Source organism: Taudactylus pleione, unplaced genomic scaffold (genome assembly GCF_031769625.1).
Source record: "Taudactylus pleione unplaced genomic scaffold, aTauple2 ptg000512l, whole genome shotgun sequence".
Lineage (NCBI taxonomy): Eukaryota > Metazoa > Chordata > Amphibia > Anura > Myobatrachidae > Taudactylus > Taudactylus pleione.
Window position 1 is genome coordinate 4,526,112 of NW_028284914.1, and position 21,617 is coordinate 4,547,728.

A 21,617-nucleotide genomic window follows, 5' to 3' on the forward strand; every position below is an offset into this window, starting at 1 on the left:
AGCCCTACACAGATGAGCAACTAAGCATAGATTGGCCTTGTGAGCAGGCGCAGTGCGAAAAAAATAAATCACAGGTGCGCCCATTTTGCGTGTGTCTCGGAATTGGATCCAATGTGTCCTGAGTCACAGACTCTGGTCAATCAGCAGGGACTTGTCAAGACCCCTCTGGACTCATCCGCCTCAAACAAGGACCCTGCAGGACGAACGCCACGAGGTGGAAGGGAGGGACAGGGACTGAAATATTGTAATGAAAGTACAGCGATCACAGACGCAGCCATTTTGTGGGTCAAACCATCCTTTAGGAGAATGCAGACTATCGGAAACCAGTAACGGGGCATCTACAGCAACAGATTGGTTTCTCAATCGATAATTCAGAGCAGAACCTTCCGGCAGGATGTAGATTTGCTCTGTGCGGAACAGGAGATTTGGGGTCACTGTGGGTTCTGTGTATATGGAAGAGAAGGCGAAAGATGACCCCTAAACTTCTATCCCTCCTTTATCCAAGGTGGACAACTCCCCAAATGAATGTAGGCTCTGGGTACGTGGCGATTACGGCGTCCCTTAATATATCTCTATAATTGTGTACAGCAACGCTGCCATCTTAGTATTGGCTTAGGGCTTGATTCAGCAGTGCATGCAGATTTGGGTCCTGCGTAATCGCACACAGGACCTCATTCAGAGCCGCTCGCAAAATGCGAGTGCTCGCTCTGAATGAAAGCGGCCGCATCGAGCGGCCACGTTGATGGTCGCGATGGTCAAGACCATCGCGACCATCGGGGCTTGCGACGAGACCCTTGTGGTAGGGTCTCGTCTGCCGCAAGCCCCAGAGAGCTTCTGGCTCTAATAACGCCCACAACGGCAGGCGTTCGTTTGGGAACGCCTCCGTTTGTGAAGCCACCCCCCCGCCACGCCTACAAAACGGGGCGAGCTGTCGATCACCATCGACAGCCGCCCCTTTGGTAGTGAGCACCGGAGCGAGAGAATTTCTCTCTCGCTCCAGGGCTTGTGCAAGCGCAGTGAGGCCGCTGCGTGTGCAGAGCCCAACATCGACCCGCTAGCGAGCGGGTCTGAATGAGACCCACAGTCCGGCAGTAGACTGTCAATGATCGATAGTCTGCTGCCATTTCTGGGCGGGAAAGGGGGCAGTGACGGTCTCAGTTTTCCAAAACGGAGACGTGCCCCCACTGTTGGGGGGAGGGAAGAGGCCAGGATTTTTGCCTGTTTTTCGCTCATCTGCGAGGACCGTCTTGCATGACGCCATGATTATGCAAATGATCCGATTCTGCGTCCAAAGACGGAATAGCAAAGTTGCTAGTGTGCGGCTTTGCAATTCCGTCCTTTGCGGATTCAGGCCCTTAGAACAAGTTCCCTGTGTTATAGTCGTTTGTTGTATTTGAAGTCTACAATAAAGCAATTTCTATAAATAAAGTTAATGCTATTACTGATTGTATTCTCATAAACACTGGTCCAGTCCACAAAATGGCTTCTAATCAATTTGCCACAAACCAGTGACATCACTGAAGGACTTTGTGGCTAGTTCCTAAAATACAGATAGGGCACATTGCAAATGGCCACCTGCACTATAAGCTACACAGGGTGCACTCACCACACAGAGCAGAGGAGTAATTACACACCAGCTCCACTTCATCCATGGTCCCGGCTTGTACCCGATCATATCCTCAATGTCCTGGTAAAACCTATCAGCACCTGTATCGGGACATGGAGTGTTGTAAGTGACCCTCACCAATAATAATGAGCTTGGCACAATGTTTACTTAAGTGAGAACCAGACCAGAATCTCACAATGTTGGCGCCTGAGGTGAGGGTCCGCTATTCATCTTATAGACAAAGGGAGGGGGAATGATACACTAAAGGCCACCACACACAGAGCGATATAGTGGCCAATCCGACGGATTGGAAAGATATCGCAGCTATATAGTTCCATGTGTGTGCATGATATCGTCCGCTGCATCCTCCCGTGGGGTCATCCGCCGCTCCTCCGGATCTTTCTGCATGCACAAAAGATCTAGAGAATCGACGAACGATCCCATGCTGGTCTATGCGGGTGGGGGGGGGGCGTGGAAAATATACATCCTGTAATGCCCAATACTTCTAATTATACAGGTTACATGCTAAATTCACAACAGGAAAAAAAAATATATAAGATTATGGGAAAACGGTAATGGATATAGAAATACTCACAGTGTAACATGATATAGCTGAAGGTTTATCACACTAATATAATCATAAAGCTTCATTTATCAAGAATAAATATTGCTAAAGCTACACCCCCAGTCGAAAAGTGCATGTTATACTGCTAGGTGACAGTAGCCAGTGATATGAGGTAGAGGATTGAAATCTAATCTATAGGTACACACAGGGAAAGAGGTCATTGTGGGGGCAGCACGCTTGGTGTAGTGGTCAGAATTAGCCCTGAGGTCATGAATCCAATTTCTGACCAAGGCACAATCTGTGTGGAGTTTGTATGTTCCACCCATGTCTGCGTCAGTCTCCTCCCACCAAAACATAATGGCAGGTTAATTTGCATTATGCCAAAAAATTAATCTGTGTGTCCCCATGTGAGCTCTGCTGGGGCAGGAACTCAACATACACTAATAATATACGTGTATGGGCTGAAATTCTATTTATAGAATTACAGCCTATCCACTCACAATTCCTGACATCCGCAGTGGACGCACAGGGTGAATATCGCTTCATACCGCAAAATGACGCCATGTGGGCACTGAGTAAGGATTACTATGAGCTTTCCTATTGTTTTGTAGTATAGAACTTACCATAAACCCAGGCGACAGCGATACATTCAAAGAATGCAACCCACAGGAGGCAGACGCCACTGGCTGCGTAGTAGTCAAATAGCTGGAAGACGTACATTCCGCCCTACAAGAGAAGGCAGAGCGGTGTTATACAAAGGTAGGTCCATACTATAGTTACACTGTCAGCAAATGAACATACAATACACATGAACAGAAAAGGGATCTACATAAATAGAACGGCCTAGGTAACGTTGCTGGCCAGCTGTTGAATTGGAACCACAAATACCAGCATGCTTCTCCAAACAGTGGACAATCTGAAGCCTACGGACCTAGAGGTGAGGGAGGCCTGGCTGAGCGGGCGGAACTAGTAATGGTGGAAAAAAGCAACATAAGGGAAAAAAAAACAATGGATCTAATAACACTAGACGCGAGTGTCAGACCGATTTATATAGGTTACCAAAACGGTCATATCCCGGCGAGGGTGAAATGCAGGGCATCTAGATGTAGACGCCTGACATTTCCCCGATGCTGGGAGACCGGCGCCCAGCATACCGATTCCACAAAAACACATTTAAAAAGCGTCCGAGGGAGCAGGTTTGGAAATATTTTACATTTTCTAGGACAATATAAAGCAAATACTGATTAACATTGGACAGAGTATGAGACCCTGAACCCTGGATGTAAACTAAAGCTAAATCCGATATTAGGGAAAGGTCATTTCTAAACCACAGAAGAGGTTTGGGGACATCACAAGTCTACATCTGCGCAGGTGTTCTCGAGAAGCGCATCCATTAGCACGCCAAGATGGCAGCGTTTGTACTGAAGTGCAGATACGAGAACTCATTCTGCGGAACAGGGTTATTTCTGGATGATAAAAAGGGCAGAGAGGCCGCATTTATAGCGACGCTTCGCAGGGGGGGGCACACCGGCTTTTGTCCCCATAAAATGACTTGATACCCGTCACCTCTATCCATGTTCCAGAGATAGGTTTAATCCCCATAATGTGACGCGTTTCGCACCATCCAGCGACTCTTCTGTGTAACGCATTTCTGAGCCCAACGCGGACCAATGCAGGAAGACAAACGCCAACAGTCCTGATATTACCGCACCATCAGGACTCAGATATACGTGGAAGTAGTTTGGTCTGGTCTGTGATGTTTTTATGTTCATTATCCAAAGCCATCAGCAAAACTAGGCTGCTATTATGGAGATGTTACCCCTGACCGTGGAGAGGGCGTACACCCCGATATGTAGCAGTGATTATATACCTGCAGTACACGGCAAAGCATCAGCCCGAGAGGCTACTAGAGATCCTACTTACTTGTGTGACCATGGTCAGCCCCAGCAGATAGCTGAGGAAACACACGATAGCGATGAAGATCTCTCGCCTGTATCCCTTCCGTAGGAAGGACGGGTACAGATCAACTAACGATGTGATCTGTCCTTCAACTTCAACAAACTGCCAGGAGGAAATGACACCATGTAATTAGTTATAGCACCGCCTGCTGCACCACAACCGGGGCAAATATCACTTACAGCAACATTATATGTACCATTTACAGCTACTTATTTTGAATATCACCATAGTTAAAGCGTGATCCATTCACGTATTTTACTTGCACTATTGACCATATCATTTACATGTTCCCCGAGGAGATTTCTGGTTACAGGAGTGATGGACATGGGGGGGTAACTAACACATTTATATGGATACATTAAATTAGGGTGATTTCTGAAACTCTGTGTACAGATGCCAAGTAGCGATGTATCCCAGGGCAACCAATTGGAAGTCTGTTTTTATTTGCTAAAACTTGTAGCGATGACAGAATCTGGTTGGTTACAACTCTCAATTTCTCTAAGCGCCCTCCCAAAGTGTCCGACTCACCTGGCTATCCAGTCCAAGTAGTAGCAGCATTATAAAGAAGAGGATGGCCCAGAATGAGGGCAGGGGCATCATGGATACGGCCTTGGGGTACGCGATGAAAGCCAAGCCAGGACCTACAGAAATACCGAATAAGGGGGAGGGGAGGGAGAGGCTGCGATTAGTACAGCTTTGCCCGAGGCGGAGGACACTCTACCCTCTCTGACGGGGACCTATGTGCCCTAAGTTACTCTAGTCAAGGAAAGTGCGGCGCTCCTGCTGGTGTGGAACTACAAATACCAAGTTACTTAAATCTATTGTAGAGGAATAATTACACATTAAGGTCAAAGGCCAAACTCCCATTAGCCCCACTTTTACCCTCGCACCCCCAAATCCGCCCTCATTCTGAAAGACGCTGCAGAACGCTCTCATCCACCTATTTATTATATATTCCCAGAATAACAGGCGGAAAAAGATCCGGCTCCTAAACCCCACACTGAGCGGTGATCAGTCACTTTCCCCCTGATACACACATGTAAAGTCCTTTAATCCTGTGACTTGTACATGGTAATATTACATGATCACGTTACATGTCAGTGTGTCATCCGCCGACCTAGGACCCTGCACTGCTATAATGTTCTGCTCCCGTTCTCACCCACGTATATTATTCCAGCTGAAATATCATTGATTGAATTTATTGCTTGGCGATAATTATTTCATCCGGTTTGATGTAATTATAAAATAAATGGGAAGACGGGAGCACACGGCACAGTTGGCCGGGTCACTAATGTGTGCCTCATGCCCGTGCGTTATCAGCGGCTGGAAGGTGCGTTTGCGCACATTCCTTTCCTACGTCCGGAAACATTTTAGGACACAACATTTAGAGATGGAATCAAATCAAAGCTACAAATCTTAGAATGATTTGCTCCTAAGTCTAAAAGGAGGCGCTTATTATAGGTCTGTACACTTACCAAATAATCCTATAGGTTTTATCATGTATAGATCAAATTACCCAACATCCACCTAGATGAAGGCTATGGGCTCTCACGACTAGTCAGGGCCGGTGCTACCATTAGGCGCCATTGAGGTGACAGAGATCGCCAGCACAATAATGAATGAAGCTTCTGAAAGAGACGTCCTTATGCTACTTAGTACTGACAGCAGAAGCGGATTATATAGACAGCTGCTGCACCCATACGTTTCCTCTGCTCTTCTATACATGTATAACAAGCCTGGCTGGCTCAGCATTGCATGCAGGTAGCAGGGTCAGTCCTCTGCCCCTCTCCCCCTCAGAACTATTGTGCTGATGTGGTGTTAAACCAGTTTAGCATATGTTGTGTGAATTTACACTGTGTGCTCAGAAAACCAGCAGGTCCAAAAGCGTCTGTGCACAGTCATCTGCACTTTGGACCCTTACTACTAAAGAGGTGGGAGAGTGTGTGTGGGGAGGTGGGGGGGGGGGAAGAGAAGTGACGGGGAGGGTGGGGGGATTGGGACGCTAGGCTGAAGCTATGCCCGGGGTGCCAAGAAACCTTGCACCGGCCCTGCAACTAGTGTGGACACTACATGTGGCCTGTTCACTATTGTGTGTGTGGTCCGGGGGAGGGGGAGGATCAGACACAAGTGATGGACCATCCACAGTTACACGTTACAGCCGGGTACCCCTCTGTGGCTATACTCCTGTCTGCACAGTCACTCTATTAACTTCAGGTCACGCGAGTGTAGACTGTTGGGTTTAATACATATGTTGCATAACCCTCCTACGTTCCTTCCGTGCTTTACAACCATGTAGTTATATCATCAGTGCTGCTTATTTCTGTTGTTCTGGGATATGACAAATGTATTCAGTGATGAGATCACAGGAGAGACACAATTCTGCCTGATGATATAAATACAAGGGAAGGAAGGTGGAAAAATAATGCAATGTATTTAGTCAAAGCTGCTGAAGGATATGTTAAGAGCTAAGACATCAATACTATCTGAAGACGGAAAACCCATTTAATGTGACTTCATGTCATTGTCTTGTGGCTAAATAATGTGGTTTCTGATGTCACAGTGTCCAACAGTAACTCCACTTCTGTATCTACATATCAGTCCCTTCTGCATAGGACAATTCCCTCTTGTGTACAGGGAATGTACTCCTATATCATTCTGTCATAATTAGATCTGTTTTATTTATCCGATTATTTATATCTGAATTATTATTCTGTGAGCATTACTGCCTCACAGCACTGAGGTCATGGGTTCGATTCCCACCACGGCCCTAACTGTGTGGAGTTTGTATATTTTCCCTGTGCTTGCATGGGTTTCCTCCGGGTGCTCCGGTTTCCTCCCACACTCCAAAAATATGCTGGTAGGTTAATTGACTCTCAACAAAATTACCCCTAGTGTGTATGTGTGTACATGTGGTAGGGAATATAGAGTGTAAGCTCCACTGGGGCAGGGACAGATGCGAATGGCCAAATATTCTCTGTAAAGCGCTGCGGAATATGTGTAATAATAATTATATCCCTTAACAGCAGAATCAATAAGAAACTAATTGTATGGCCGGTTAGATCGCAGCAGAAATGTTACTAAAAGACCAGAATCGCCCAGGAGATGGGGAGCCCTGAAAACTGCAAGAAGCAAATTTTTCTGGTAACTAAATTTCTGAGGATCATCCTAACAGCACCAATTAGTCCCAAATCAGCACAACAGCTGCACCGACACGATCTCTGCTGCCTGATGATATAAATACAAGGGAAGGAAGGTCGAAAAATAATGCAATGTATTTAGTCAAAGCTGCTGAAGGATATGTTAAGAGCTAAGACATCAATACTATCTGAAGACGGAAAACCCATTAATGTGACTTCATGTCATTGTCTTGTGGTTTCCGAACATACAGAGGAACAGTTCCTAGCGCCCAATGACTGCATCAGGTGTCCATGGGGCCTGTACTAGATATAACAACCAGTCACAAACCATATTTATGTATGTGGGCTGGAGGTCCCGACTAACCACCTTTCCTATAGAAACACGATACTGACATTAGTATAGTAAATGGATGCAAAACACTGGATCAAGAATACTGCCCGATCTGTGCAATGAGACTACGGTTTCCTATCATCACTGAGGTGGAAACAGGAAACTTTTCCTGGCCCAGGTAGGAGACTGTGAAAGTGCGTCCATGCCGCATACACAAATTAAGCGTCATATTGTGAGCGCAGCTTTTGTAATGGAAACCAGTGACATCACTCATACCTGATGAGGTGTACACTCAGGAATGTCACTGGTTTCCTAGTTACAGTCTCCAGATATTACCTCAGTTCACAAAATGGCTGCCTCCGGCTGCATGAGGGGAAAAGCTGCACTTTAATAGTACCTGACCGAAAGCCACACGCAAAATGGAGTCTTGAAAGGTTATCACTCTCCCTGAAGGAATCTTCCCAGTTACCAACTTCATGCAATCGCAGTCCTGTCATTTTATGTAGCTTACTATGATCCTGTAATGTCAACTTACTATCTGTAACTATGACAGGGAATGGTACAGTAAATTAATTACTTTCACCTATTTAGGACTCTATGGGGCATCTGTTTACCTGACGTGATCTGTCAGCGAAGGAAACCTCACAACACTGCGCCCGCTGTACTATGGAAGCTTGACTGACAGGCTAGAGGCGTGTCACTCGGCTCGCCAGCGCTCAGTGACGGCCTCACCGTACCATCAGCATACAGTACCTGACTCGGCCACATCTGCAATGTCCACCCCTTGCTCTTGTGCCATGAAGCCCAGGACGGAAAAAATTGCGAAGCCAGACACAAAACTGGTACCACTGTTGAGGCATCCCAGCAGCAAACAGTCCCTATGTCACACACATGTCACGGAGCAGTGTTAATGAGACACAAAACCTGCACAGCTCCCACCCCCTCTGACCGCCAACTTGCCTGTAGCAGTTGTACTTGTACTTGTTGTAGCTCCCCAGGGACGTCATGGCTCCCAGGCAGATGGCATAGGAAAAGAAAATCTGGGTCCCGGCATCGATCCAGACCTTACAATGACAGGAGACAAGAGGCGTGATGAGCGGAGAGGGTAATCGGTAATACACAGTACTGCAAACCGCTAATGGTAGCAAGAATTACTTCATAACTCCCAAACGCACATTTCCAATGGGAGCAACGGGCACTCGTCACAGTGACGCACGCGGAAGCCAATGAGAGAGGCCAATTAGAGTATTGTATCTCCAGTCAATGCGGCTCACAGCTACAGCTATCAACCAACAAGACTGGATTTCCCTGACACTTCTCCGAGTCCCCGGAGCTCCTACCAGACCTCCTGTGGTTGAATGGTGCCTCTGAATGGCCACCAATCAACGCTATTAACGGAATCAGGGGGAGGACGGGGGGGCTGCAAAAAAATAAAACAAGCGAGAAAACGGGTGCACAAGGAGAAATCCATGGATGTATGAATGGGATAAATGGGAATGCTGATAGGTGGCCATTGCTGGAACACAATTAATGAACTTGGTCATTTAGAACATATAAGACACCTGCGTGAGGTGTGACCATATAATATGCGCTATCTGGACAAGGCTGCGCTGCTGTCAGCGTAGACCAGGGGTGGGGAACCTTTTTTCTGCCGAGGGCCATTTTGATATATAGAACTTTGTTTGCGGGCCTGGTTCAGGCCACGCCTCCTCCACGTGATGTCACACGGGGCGTGGCCACAATCGCAAGTGTTTACAGCAATGTCTGGAGCATCCTCAGGAGCTGTAAGGGCAGGAGTGTGATGGTATGAAGCGTCCCAAGGACACTCCCGGCAGCACTGCTGCATGGATTCTGGCTGTAGCGTGCCATTCTAGGCACCCTGCTAGCCAGATGAGACCATCAGAAAAAAGCTCCGAGGGCCAGACAATATGATACCGAGGCCCTGATATGGCCCCCAGGCAGGAGGTTCCCCATCCCTGGCGTAGAGGGAAGATGGGTTATCATACTCTGCTGCCCAGCAATGCTTCATAATAACTGTGTCACTGCTCCAGCAAGCGGGGAAGGCTGGAAATAAAAGCATCAAAAAACGTCTTCAAAACAGGAAAAATTATTCTCACCCGGTTGGAGGGGTTTCCTGCATATTCTGGGGGGCTCCCCTGAGATTAGTAGTGGGATCTTTTCCAGCTGCTGGAATCCTCCCTCCTGCAGTGCAGTACAGAAGTACGCCAGCAGAGGTCTCACATTGGGATAGATAATGAGACCCCGTATTTCCAGTGTGGTTACTTCACACCAGAGATGAGATCATGTAAAGACTTTCTATGAATGTGGGTTTTAGTACTATGGCGTCACAGGAGTCCACGCTTGGATACGACATGGTACTACAACCCATATTCAACCAGGACTGGAACTCCATAAACCACCATTAGGCCGCAGTCAAACCCAAAGCCCCGGCATACCAGGCACAGACAGTGTTCAACCCAAACTAGAAGCTTCTAAGGTTTGAGCTCCGATACACATAGAATCCATGTACTGGCCCATCACAGGTGTGTGTGTGTGTGTGTGTAAGAGGGGTAAGTATAGACAAGACACAAACTCCAGCCATAGAGACCTCACAGGTGTGTGCATGTCAGCGTTTATCAGCACGGCCGCAGCGCTCAGTGTCAATATTATCAGCACGGCCGCAGCGCTCAGCGTCAATATTATCGGCACAGCCGCAGCGCTCAGTGTCAGCATATATCGGCACAGCCGCAGCGCTCGTGTCAGCATTATCGGCACAGCCGCAGCGCTCGTGTCAGCATTATCGGCACAGCCGCAGCGCTCGTGTCAGCATTATCGGCACAGACGCAGCGCTCGTGTCAGCATTATCGGCACAGACGCAGCGCTCGTGTCAGCATTATCGGCACAGACGCAGCGCTCGTGTCAGCATTATCGGCACAGACGCAGCGCTCGTGTCAGCATTATCGGCACAGACGCAGCGCTCAGTGTCAGCATTATCGGCACAGACGCAGCGCTCAGTGTCAGCATTATCGGCACAGACACAGCGCTCGTGTCAGCATTATCGGCACAGACGCAGCGCTCAGTGTCAGCATTATCGGCACAGACGCAGCGCTCGTGTCAGCATTATCGGCACAGACGCAGCGCTCAGTGTCAGCATTATCAGCACAGACGCAGCGCTCAGTGTCAGCATTATCAGCACAGACGCAGCGCTCAGTGTCAGCATTATCAGCACAGACGCAGCGCTCAGTGTCAGCATTATCAGCACAGACGCAGCGCTCAGTGTCAGCATTATCAGCACAGCCGCAGCGCTCAGTGTCAGTATTATCAGCACAGCCGCAGCGCTCAGTGTCAGCATTATCAGCAGAGAACTAAAGACCATTATAATATTATATAGAAATAATAGAGAGTGAAATGTCACGCTCACCTGCGGATCGCCCAGGCGCGTTATGTCCGGGTAAAGGTAGAATTTGATCCCTTCTGCTGCCCCAGGAAGCGTGACCCCCCGGATCAGTAACACGAGGAGCATGATAAAAGGGAAAGTGGCTGTGAAATAAACCACCTAGGAATAAAGTACAGAAAAGTCCATTATCTACCGATACCCCAGATACAGAAGAGATAAATGCTCAGCTAATGTATCTCACTGGTTCTGGTGCCGCTTTCAGGCACAGCCCCCGCGGATGACAAACTCTGCATGAAACATACCAACTTCCCACTGAGCTACACCTGAGGATTAGATACTTCTCATGCCCCATCCTTATTGTCCCTATATTTATTGCCCCTTGGTACATGCAAGACGCTCACTCATAGTGAAACAGAAAAATACAGATAGCATCACCAGGATGTTCTCTGCATTGTATGGCAGTCACAGGGATGCTATCTGAATTGAATGTTTTTCACCAGGATGCTCCCTGTATTGTAATGCAAGCACTACTGTAGTATGCTCTCTGTATTGTATGGCAGTCACAGGGATGCTATCTGGATTGTATGTTTTTCACCAGGATGCTCTCTGTATTGTAATGCGAGCACTACTGCTCTTGGTATTGTATGGCAGTCACTAGAATGATCTAAGTTTTGGGTACAGGTAGTCATAAGAAATGTTACATGTTTCTTTCTTTTACGCTGTCAAGGGAAATGGTCATAATACAAAGTGACGAACTGTCTAGATACAGTAAAACAAGAGATATGGTAAGAACTTACCTTTGTTATCTCTGTTTCTACGAAGTCCATAGGGTCCACAGGGTTGACCTTGGGGTTATAGCTGGAACAGGATCCATGGGCACCACACAGTTAAGCTTTTAGCTCCCAGGATGCACTTGGGTCCTCCTCTATACCCCGCCCCCGAGCCACAGGCACCTCAGTTGGTAAGCAGCCTAGGCCGGAGGAGAATATGGAACAGAGAGAAGGAAGACTGGAACACACAAGAAACCATACTCACAGCAATAGGAGACGGAAAACCGGTGACCAGCCACACAGCCCATTTGAAGCCAGGTGCGTCAGGGCGGGCGCCCTGTGGACCCTATGGACTTCGTAGAAACAGAGATAACAAAGGTAAGTTCTTACCATATCTCTTGTTTTCTACTTCAGGGTCCATAGGGGGTCCACAGGGTTGACCTTGGGGATGTCCCAAAGCAGTACAACTAAGGGCGGGGACGCTCCTGTGCTGAAAGGAGTACCCGGCGCCCAAAGGATGCATCCTGAGAGGCAAAGGTGTCAAACGCATAGAACCTCAAAAACGTTTGAATTGAAGACCAAGTGGCTGCCCTACACAGCTGAACAGCAGAAGCGCCACGTCTAGCAGCCCAAGAGGGACCCACAGAACGAGTGGAATGAGCCTTAACAGAGGCTGGCACAGGTAAGCCCTCCTGTGCATAAGCCTCACAAATAACGGAACGAAGCCAACGGGCTAACGTTTGTTTGTTGGCAGGCCAACCCCTCTTGTGAAAACCAAAGAGGATAAACAAGGAATCAGACTTCCTAACCGAAGCCGTCCGGTCTACATAAATTCTAAGCGCCCGGACCACATCTAAGGAAGTCTCACCAGCTGAAAGATCAGGGGACTGAAAAGCTGGCACAACAAGTTCCTGATTAATATGGAACTTCGAGACCACTTTGGGCAAAAACTCAGGACGAGTGCGGAGCACCGCTCTGTCCTGGTGAAAAATCAGGAAAGGAGGGCGACAGGAAAGCGCCCCCAATTCAGACACCCTCCTGGCCGAAGCAATTGCCAGGAGAAAAACCGTCTTAAATGTCAGCCACTTGAGCTCCACCGCCTCAAGAGGCTCAAACGGAGGACCCTGCAGGACCCGTAGCACCACCGCCAAGTCCCAAGGAGCCACAGGAGGCACAAAGGGAGGCTGGATCCTGAGAACACCTTGGAAAAAGGTGTGAACGTCTGGTAGTATTGCAATCCGCCGTTGAAACCACACGGACAAGGCGGACACATGAACCTTCAGAGATGCAAGGCGTAAGCCGAGATCCAATCCTGACTGAAGAAATTCCAAGATCCTAGAAACTCGGAACACCTGAGGATCATAAAGTCTGGACTCACACCACTGAAAGTAAGTGTGCCACACTCTGTGATAAATCCGTGCTGAAGCAGGCTTGCGTGCCCTGAGCATCGTACCAATAACCGAACTGGAGAAGCCCCGAGACCTCAAGACGGCTGTCTCAACAGCCACGCCGTCAAAGACAGCCGACCCAGATCCGGGTAAAGGCAGGGCCCCTGAGACAACAGGTCCCGACGTTGAGGAAGAAGGTACGGAGCGTCGATGGAGAGGCTTCTCAGATCGGAGTACCAAGGACGTCTGGGCCACGCCGGAGCTACCAGCACGAGCATGCCGCCGTCCTGCTTGAATTTCCGCAGAACCCGAGGAAGCAGGGATATCGGAGGAAACAGATACGCCAGGTGAAACGTCCATGTCACCGACAGCGCGTCCACCAGACTTGCACCTGCGTCTCTTGTCCTTGACCCGTAAACGGGCAACTTGTGATTGTGACGGGAGGCCATCAAGTCCAGCTCCGGCAGTCCCCACCTGTCCACGAGTAGCTGAAACACCTCTGGGTGAAGCGACCATTCCCCGGGATGCACGTCGTGACGGCTGAGGAAGTCCGCCTCCCAATTGAGGACTCCGGGGATGAAGACCGCCGAGATCGCTGGAATGTGACCCTCCGCCCAAGACAGGATACGAGACACCTCCGACATCGCTGCCTGACTGCGAGTTCCGCCTTGGTGATTGATATACGCCACCGTGGTGGCGTTGTCGGACTGCACCTGTACCGCCCTTCCGTGAAGAGCGGGGCCGGACGACTGCAGGGCCTTGTATACTGCCCGCAGTTCCAGGATGTTGATGGGGAGAAGTGCTTCTTCCGCTGACCAACGACCCTGAAGTGACAAAGAGCCGGTCACTGCCCCCCAACCCCGGAGACTGGCATCCGTCGTGAGCAGGACCCAGTCCGGGATCCAAAATGGGCGCCCCTCGACCAGATGAGCTGTCTGAAGCCACCAAGCCAAAGATAGCCGAACGTCCGGAGACAACACCAGCACCTGAGAGCGGATCCGGTGAGGTAACCCGTTCCATTCTGATAGAATCAGCCCCTGCAGGGGCCGGGAATGGAACTGGGCAAATTCCACCATGTCGAATGTCGACACCATGGACCCCAGAACTCTCATAGCCGAATGGACCGACAGGCGGCAACGGCTCAGGCAACTGCGTATCCGCAGCTGTAGTGAGGGGACCTTCTCCGGAGTCAAGAAGATCCTTTGTTGACGCGAATCCAGCAGGGCTCCCAAATGAACCATCCGCTGTGATGGAATCAGAGAGGACTTTTTCCAATTTATCAACCACCCGTGTGCTTGCAGGCAAGCGATCGTCAGGTGGAGATGTTGAAGCAGTACCTCCGGGGAGCTCGCCAGCAACAGGAGGTCGTCCAGGTACGGCAGCAGCCGTACATTCTGGTTCCGAAGATGTGTGGCCATGACCGCCATAATCTTCGTGAACACCCTCGGTGCCGTGGAGAGACCAAAGGGTAGCGCCCGGAACTGATAGTGGTGTTGAAGGATAGCGAACCTCAGATACCGCTGGTGTGAAGATGCTATCGGAACATGGAGGTAGGCGTCCTGGATGTCCAGGGACACCATGTAATCCCCCGGTTCCATCGCCAGAATGATGGAACGTAACGTTTCCATCCTGAACTTGGGAACTCTGAGGAATTTGTTCAGAGACTTCAAGTTGAGGATAGGGCGATGAGAACCATTGGGTTTCTGCACCAGAAACAGAGACGAATAATACCCCGTCCCTCGTTGTGATAGAGGAACGGGAACAATGACCCCTGCTTTCAGCAAGGACTCTATAGCCTCCTGAACCTGTAACGCCTTGGTCTTGTTCTGAGAAGGACTTGTGCAGAAAAACTGGTGGGGTGGTCTGTGCCGAAAAGACAGGGCGTACCCCTGGGAGACCACTTCTCGAACCCAGGCATCCGTGGTGGTATTGTGCCAGCACTGGGCAAATAGAAGAAGTCGGCCTCCCACTCTGAGGTCCCCCAGAGGGAGGCCCGTCCCATCAGGCCGCAGGTTTATCTTCCTGCTTGGAAGAAGGGCGCCGAGCACTCCAGGCTTGCTTCTTGGGTTTAGAGGCCGTCTTACTCGCAGACTGTCTCGGGAAGGACTGACCTTTCGCCTTACCCTGAACCCGAAAGGAACGAAAAGCCGAACTCCGATTAGCAGGCAGTGCCGCCGAAGGGAGGAAGGCCGACTTGGATTTAGCCAGGGTGTCCACTATTTTGTCCAAGTCCGGACCAAATAGTAATTCCCCATTGAAAGGTAAGGCCTCCAGACCTTTCTTTGAATCAGAGTCCGCTCTCCAGGACCGCAACCATAAGGATCGGCGGGCAGACACCGCTGCAGCCGATACCCGCGAGGTCAGCAGACTAGCATCTAAAGAAGCTTCTCCAATGTAAGAAGCGGCGTCCCTCATTTGTCCCAACAACGCCCGCTGGACATCCGGAGCGTCGTCCGGGAAGGTATCTTCCAATGCATTGGCCCACCCCTCAATGGCCTTGGCCACCCAGGAAATGGCCATGGACGGTCGGGCCACCGCCCCGGAGAGGGAGTAAATAGACTTTAAGCAAGTCTCAACTTTCCTGTCCGTGGGATCCTTCAGCGAGGATATCGACGGTAATGGTAAGGTGGCGCCCCGAGTTAAACGGGTGACATGGGAATCCACCGCCGGTGGAGTTTCCCATTTTTTACAATGTGCCTCAGGGAAGGGGTAATTAGAAGCCAACCGCTTCTGAGGAAGGAATCTCTTACTGGGCGCCTGCCAAGCTACCGCCATATGATCCGTCAACTGATCCGACAGGGGAAACACCGCAGAAGCCACCTTAGTTTTTTTGAAACTAGGAAACTTCGACCTAGGAACCGGTGCCTCATCCTCTATAAGAAGAATAGCTCGCACCGCCCTAACTAGTGCTCGCACATTAATGGACGACTTGGTATCCATTTCCTGGACCGAGGCGTCCGAGTCAGTGTCATCAGGGACCTCCCCATCATCTGAGGAACCCTCTGAGTCCGATACCTGAGCAGCCCGTGTCATGAGTGGGCGTTTAGAAATCCTAGAAGGCATGTCAGTCTGCAACATTGACTGAAAAGCCGAGGAAGCGGCCGCCAAATTTTGCACGGAGTTGGAGAGCACATCCACCCATGGTGGAGGCGTCGCCATAGGGGCCTGAAAAGGTACCACAGGCTGCTGCGGCACAGGGGAAGCCTGTATATACATAGGCAACCCCGCATAGGGACCAACTGATTGAGACCCAGGAGGACTCCGCAATAACTGCGGGACACCCGGGGAATGGGGGATGGTCGGCTGGGGCACCGCCCTAGTAGGGAGAGCAGTCGGGACCGACAGACGGTCCGCAATAGACACCAGCACTTGAGAAAACATCGCCCACGGTGGTTCCTGCGCCAGAGAAGGTCTGGATGGGCCAGGAGCCACCTGGCATCGACTACACAGGCCATCCTGTGACAAATCCTCCCTATCTACTCCTGCAGAACAGCGTCCGCAGGAGGCCAACACCGGAGCCACTGAGCACTCAACCTCCTCGTCTGACATGACAGAATATATTATATATCTGGCACCAGGGTAGAAGTAAAACGCACTCACCGGTGTGCTGAACAACAGCCCACAATATGGCACTGAGTAGCACACAACTGTATGTGACGGACCTCACAAATACGTGATCTATATAAGTGAGGTCAGTAGAAACGCCCCTCCCCCACACACCTGCAGGGCTTGTAGGAGAAGTAAAGGGATAGGTATAAGCTGACAGTAAGCGGAAAATAAGCACAGACAGGCAGCACTAGCAAAAAGTCACATACCATGCAGGAAGATATACTCACTGCACCTTTCCACTACAATCAACCTGCCCAGATTCAGTGTCTGGGAGGGCTATAGTGCTGTGTACGCTGTCCTTAATCAGGGGAGAGGTACACAGGGGGACCGGTCCGCGTGCTCCCTGAGATCTGCGCTGCCACTGGGAAAATGGCCGCTGGAGACCTCAGAGGAGGAGTGGCCGAGGAATCTGCAGCTCAGCGACGCCAGACTGCGTGCTGAAAGGCGCGCTGAGCTGAGGGGAGGAGCCGCTGACAGGGAAGGCTTCCTCCCCTGGCTGGCCATTAACCCCAGGGATGCTGGCTTCCCGCTTGCCGGTTATCCCTGGTGGTCTAGTGGTCCCACGGGTTATGGGGGGGCCCGCCGCCACTGCCAGCAGCCTCCGGTCTGTCCCCCGGACCGGAGGCTAAAGGACTGCATTTAAGGCATTCCGCGCGCCGCCGCTAGCCAGCGACGCGCGGCTTACCTGAATCCCCGGCGACTCCGGCAGCAGTCCTGGGAGGTAGACAGAGTCCGGCTAGTACGGACTCTGTCCTCCCGCCGCGATCCCCAGATCAGTACTGGCGTCGCGGCGCCAGTCGGGGATCAGAGCGGCAGCGTGGGCGTCTGTACAGACAGCCCTTCGCTGCCGTCTGTAGTAAAAATAGATTAAAAATAAATAAAATTTAACTTAAAATAAAAAGCTTCTGGGGGCTGCTCCTGCAGCCCCCCTGCGCGGTGACCGACTCCGGCCGGGCACCAGCTTACACTGAGGTGCCTGTGGCTCGGGGGCGGGTTATAGAGGAGGACCCAAGTGCATCCTGGGAGCTAAAAGCTTAACTGTGTGGTGCCCATGGATCCTGTTCCAGCTATAACCCCAAGGTCAACCCTGTGGACCCCCTATGGACCCTGAAGTAGAAACACAATTTCTGGTGAGATGTTGGAACGTGGACCACCCATTACCAAATGTCTAGTTTACCAAATGTCTAGTTTCACCTATGTACATGCCCTCTAGTCCAAATGGCGGTGCCAACATAAGCTCCCACCGATCTGAGCCGTAACAGTCCCTTTGGGATGACCCTCCTACCACCCACGTTGGGTTCCTCCTTACCTTCCCAGTAGAACGGACACCTTTCCAGATGCAGAAAAAGCAAATGACCCAGGTAAGGAGGAGACATAGGGCCAGCTCCCATTTCACTATACCGACGTCATCAATTCCCTTTGATAAGCTGAGAACTTTGTGCCTAATGAAGAGACGAAGCAGTCATATCATTACTATACAGCGGTGTAAGACAACGTTAAGATACGGACACCACCAGACACACCACGTAACACATACACACGCAGATCTACCGACACATCGGAGCAATGTACAAATAATGCAAATGGGCAATGTATCAGTTTCATATACAGCGTTTGATATTGCTGTGTTTATAATGTATACCAGATACACTGGTAGGTTATTTGGCTTCTGATGAAATGGACCATAGTGTGTGTCTCCATGTGGCATGGAATATAGATTGCAAGCTCTGATGGTGCCGGGTCTGACATGACTAATTAAATATTCTCCGTAAAACGCTATGCAATAAGTACGCGCTATATTATTAACTTTTAATAATAAATAAATATTGGATTTGGCAGCACGGGGGCGATTATATGCAGTAACAGCGGTGGACAGCAGGGGGCAGTGTGCAGAACTGTGTATTTATGTAACATTGTATAGATGCCAAATGACCAGCGTTGTGAGAATAAAATGAGGCTACTTTTTGGCCTCATTAAGGAATCAGATGCACTGTGGCCATTAAGCAGAGAGTTTGGGTTTCATTTTCCAGCTGCATTTTGGCAGGGCCTTCGCCGAGCACTCGCCAGGAATGTCTGGCACACCACCTGCAAGACAAATCCCACCGAGACAGTGTCTCACCCAGCAAACAGTCTGTCATTAATGGAGATTTATGGGGGAAATAAGGAAGGTTCTTTAAAGTTCCACAAGTTCATTGTGACCCTGTCATCCCACCATGTTACTGTGCCCGTGTCTCACACTGTAACTGCGCCCCCTCCTTGTCCCACCGTGCTACTGCGCCCCTCCCTGTCCCACCGTGCTACTGCGCCCCTCCTGCCTGGGTGTAGTAGGTATTTAAAATTCTAATCCCAACAGCGGCAGCCCGGCAAGGGTAAAAATCCTGATTGTCCCTAAGGTAAGTATCGCTAACCTAATTCTACCCCCCCTAACCCTCCCTTAGGGGTGCCTAACCCTAACCCCCCCCCCCCCCCCAAGTCCCTAACCCTTATTCCCCCCTAAGTGCCTAAACATAACCCCCCCTTCCCCGCCGCCTAAACCTAAGTCCCCCGCGGGGGTGCCTAGCCCTAAGTCCCCCTGGGGGTGCCTAACCCTAACCCCCCCTTCCCCTAGCCTAACCCTAGCTCCCCCCCGGGAGCCCTAAACCTAACCATCCCCCCCCCCCCGCGACTGTCCACGCCCGGCATCACTTCGATTGGGATGCCGGGCGTCGGTCTTCCGGCATCTGGTTAATGACTGTCGTCTATATTTAGACGCCTGTCATTAGTACCACGCTTGTATTAGAACGTCTGGAAGCCGGCGGTCGGGATTTAGACCGTCGGCTTCCAAACTACATCCCCCTGCCTGTCCCATCGTGCTACTGCGCCCCTCCCTGTCCCACTCGGTAACTGCGCCCCTCCCTGTCCAACTCGGTAACTGCGCCCCTCCCTGTTCAACTCGGTAACTGCGCCCCTCCCTGTCCCACCGCGTTACTGCGCCCCTCCTGCCTGTCCCACCGCGCTACTGCGCCCCTCCTGCCTGTCCCACCGCGCCCCTCCTGCCTGTCCCACCGCGTTACTGCGCCCCTCCTGCCTGTCCCACCGCGTTACTGCGCCCCTCCTGCCTGTCCCACCGCGTTACTGCGCCCCTCCTGCCTGTCCCACCGCGTTACTGCGCCCCTCCTGCCTGTCCCACCGCGCTACTGCGCCCCTCCTGCCTGTCCCACCGCGCTACTGCGCCCCTTCTGCCTGTCCCACCGCGTCCCTCCTGCCTGTCCCACCGCGCTACTGCGCCCTTCCTGCCTGTCCCACCGCGCTACTGCGCCCCTCCTGCCTGTCCCACCGCGTTACTGCGCCCCTCCTGCCTGTCCCACCGCGTTACTGCGCCCCTCCTCCCTGTCCCACCGCGCCCCTCCTGCCTGTCCCACCGCGCTACTGCGCCCCTCCTGCCTGTCCCACCGCGTTACTGCGCCCCTCCTGCCTGTCCCACCGCGTTACTGCGCCCCTCCTCCCTGTCCCCCCGCGTTACTGCGCCCCTCCTGCCTGTCCCACCGCGTTACTGCGCCCCTCCTGCCTGTCCCACCGCGCTACTGCCCCCCTCCTGCCTGTCCCACCGCGTTACTGCGCCCCTCCTGCCTGTCCCACCTCGTTACTGCGCCCCTCCTGCCTGTCCCACCGCGTTACTGCACCCCTCCTGCCTGTCCCACCGCGTTACTGCGCCCCTCCTGCCTGTCCCACCGCGCTACTGCGCCCCTCCTGCCTGTCCCACCGCGTTACTGCGCCCCTCCTGCCTGTCCCACCGCGTTACTGCGCCCCTCCTGCCTGTCCCACCGCGCTACTGCGCCCCTCCTGCCTGTCCCACCGCGCTACTGCGCCCCTCCTGCCTGTCCCACCGCACCCCTTCTGCCTGTCCCACCGCGCTACTGCGCTCCTCCTGCCTGTCCCACCGCGCTACTGCGCCCCTCCTGCCTGTCCCACCGCGTTACTGCGCCCCTCCTGACTGTCCCACCGCGTTACTGCGCCCCTCCTGCCTGTCCCACCGCGTTACTGCGCCCCTCCTGCCTGTCCCACCGCGTTACTGCGCCCCTCCTGCCTGTCCCACCGCGTTACTGCGCCCCTCCTGCCTGTCCCACCGCGTTACTGCGCCCCTCCTGCCTGTCCCACCGCATTACTGCGCCCCTCCTGCCTGTCCCACCGCGTTACTGCGCCCCTCCTGCCTGTCCCACCGCGTTACTGCGCCCCCCCTGCCTGTCCCACCGCGTTACTGCGCCCCCCCTGCCTGTCCCACCGCGTTACTGCGCCCCTCCTGCCTGTCCCACCGCGTTACTGCGCCCCTCCTGCCTGTCCCACTGCGTTACTGCGCCCCTCCTGCCTGTCCCACCGCGTTACTGCGCCCCTCCTGCCTGTCCCATTGTGTATTTGTGTCACTGTCTTCACAGCAGAATATATGGGATGTCTCAGTTCTTACTTAACACGCGTGCAATCAGGCATTAAAAGAAAAAATACTTAAACATATGTAATTATTATGTTGTGGAAATGTAAAGAGATTTGAACTTTGCAGTTTATTATATTCCATGTATTCATTTTTTTATATGTATTGTTTTGCTATAATGCTTTATCTGTTTTGTATTCTAGTCTGTTGTGAGGGTCACTGTTGCTATTGCTGTCCATATTAGGTGTAGTCTTATGGTGGCCCAGCTCCACTGGTCCCCTTGCTAATCTGACCCAGCCAAGAAATCCACTGGACATTGCTGTGTCCCAGCCAACATTTCACGGATAGATTTCATGTGTCTCACTGACCACCAGGAACATAGATACCAGGAAAAGCCGCGTCCTGATCCCTCGTCTCCTGAACATCTGCAGAAATGAGGGGAGGTCCTGA

At 51.6% G+C, this 21,617-nt stretch overlaps 1 protein-coding gene across 1 annotated transcript in view; it reads right to left on the reverse strand.

Moving 5' to 3' along the window:
* The window catches only part of SLC6A6 (solute carrier family 6 member 6), a 51,940-nt gene that overhangs the window by 1,517 nt on the left and 28,806 nt on the right, over positions 1-21,617 (reverse strand). The window contains exons 5-12 of the mRNA XM_088450265.1: positions 18,072-18,204; positions 11,020-11,154; positions 8,559-8,662; positions 8,352-8,476; positions 4,659-4,771; positions 4,095-4,232; positions 2,795-2,897; positions 1,607-1,707 (exon numbers count right to left, since the gene is read on the reverse strand). Coding sequence (XP_088306391.1) covers positions 1,607-1,707; positions 2,795-2,897; positions 4,095-4,232; positions 4,659-4,771; positions 8,352-8,476; positions 8,559-8,662; positions 11,020-11,154; positions 18,072-18,204 — 952 coding nt within the window. The remainder of the gene's footprint in view (positions 1-1,606; positions 1,708-2,794; positions 2,898-4,094; positions 4,233-4,658; positions 4,772-8,351; positions 8,477-8,558; positions 8,663-11,019; positions 11,155-18,071; positions 18,205-21,617) is intronic.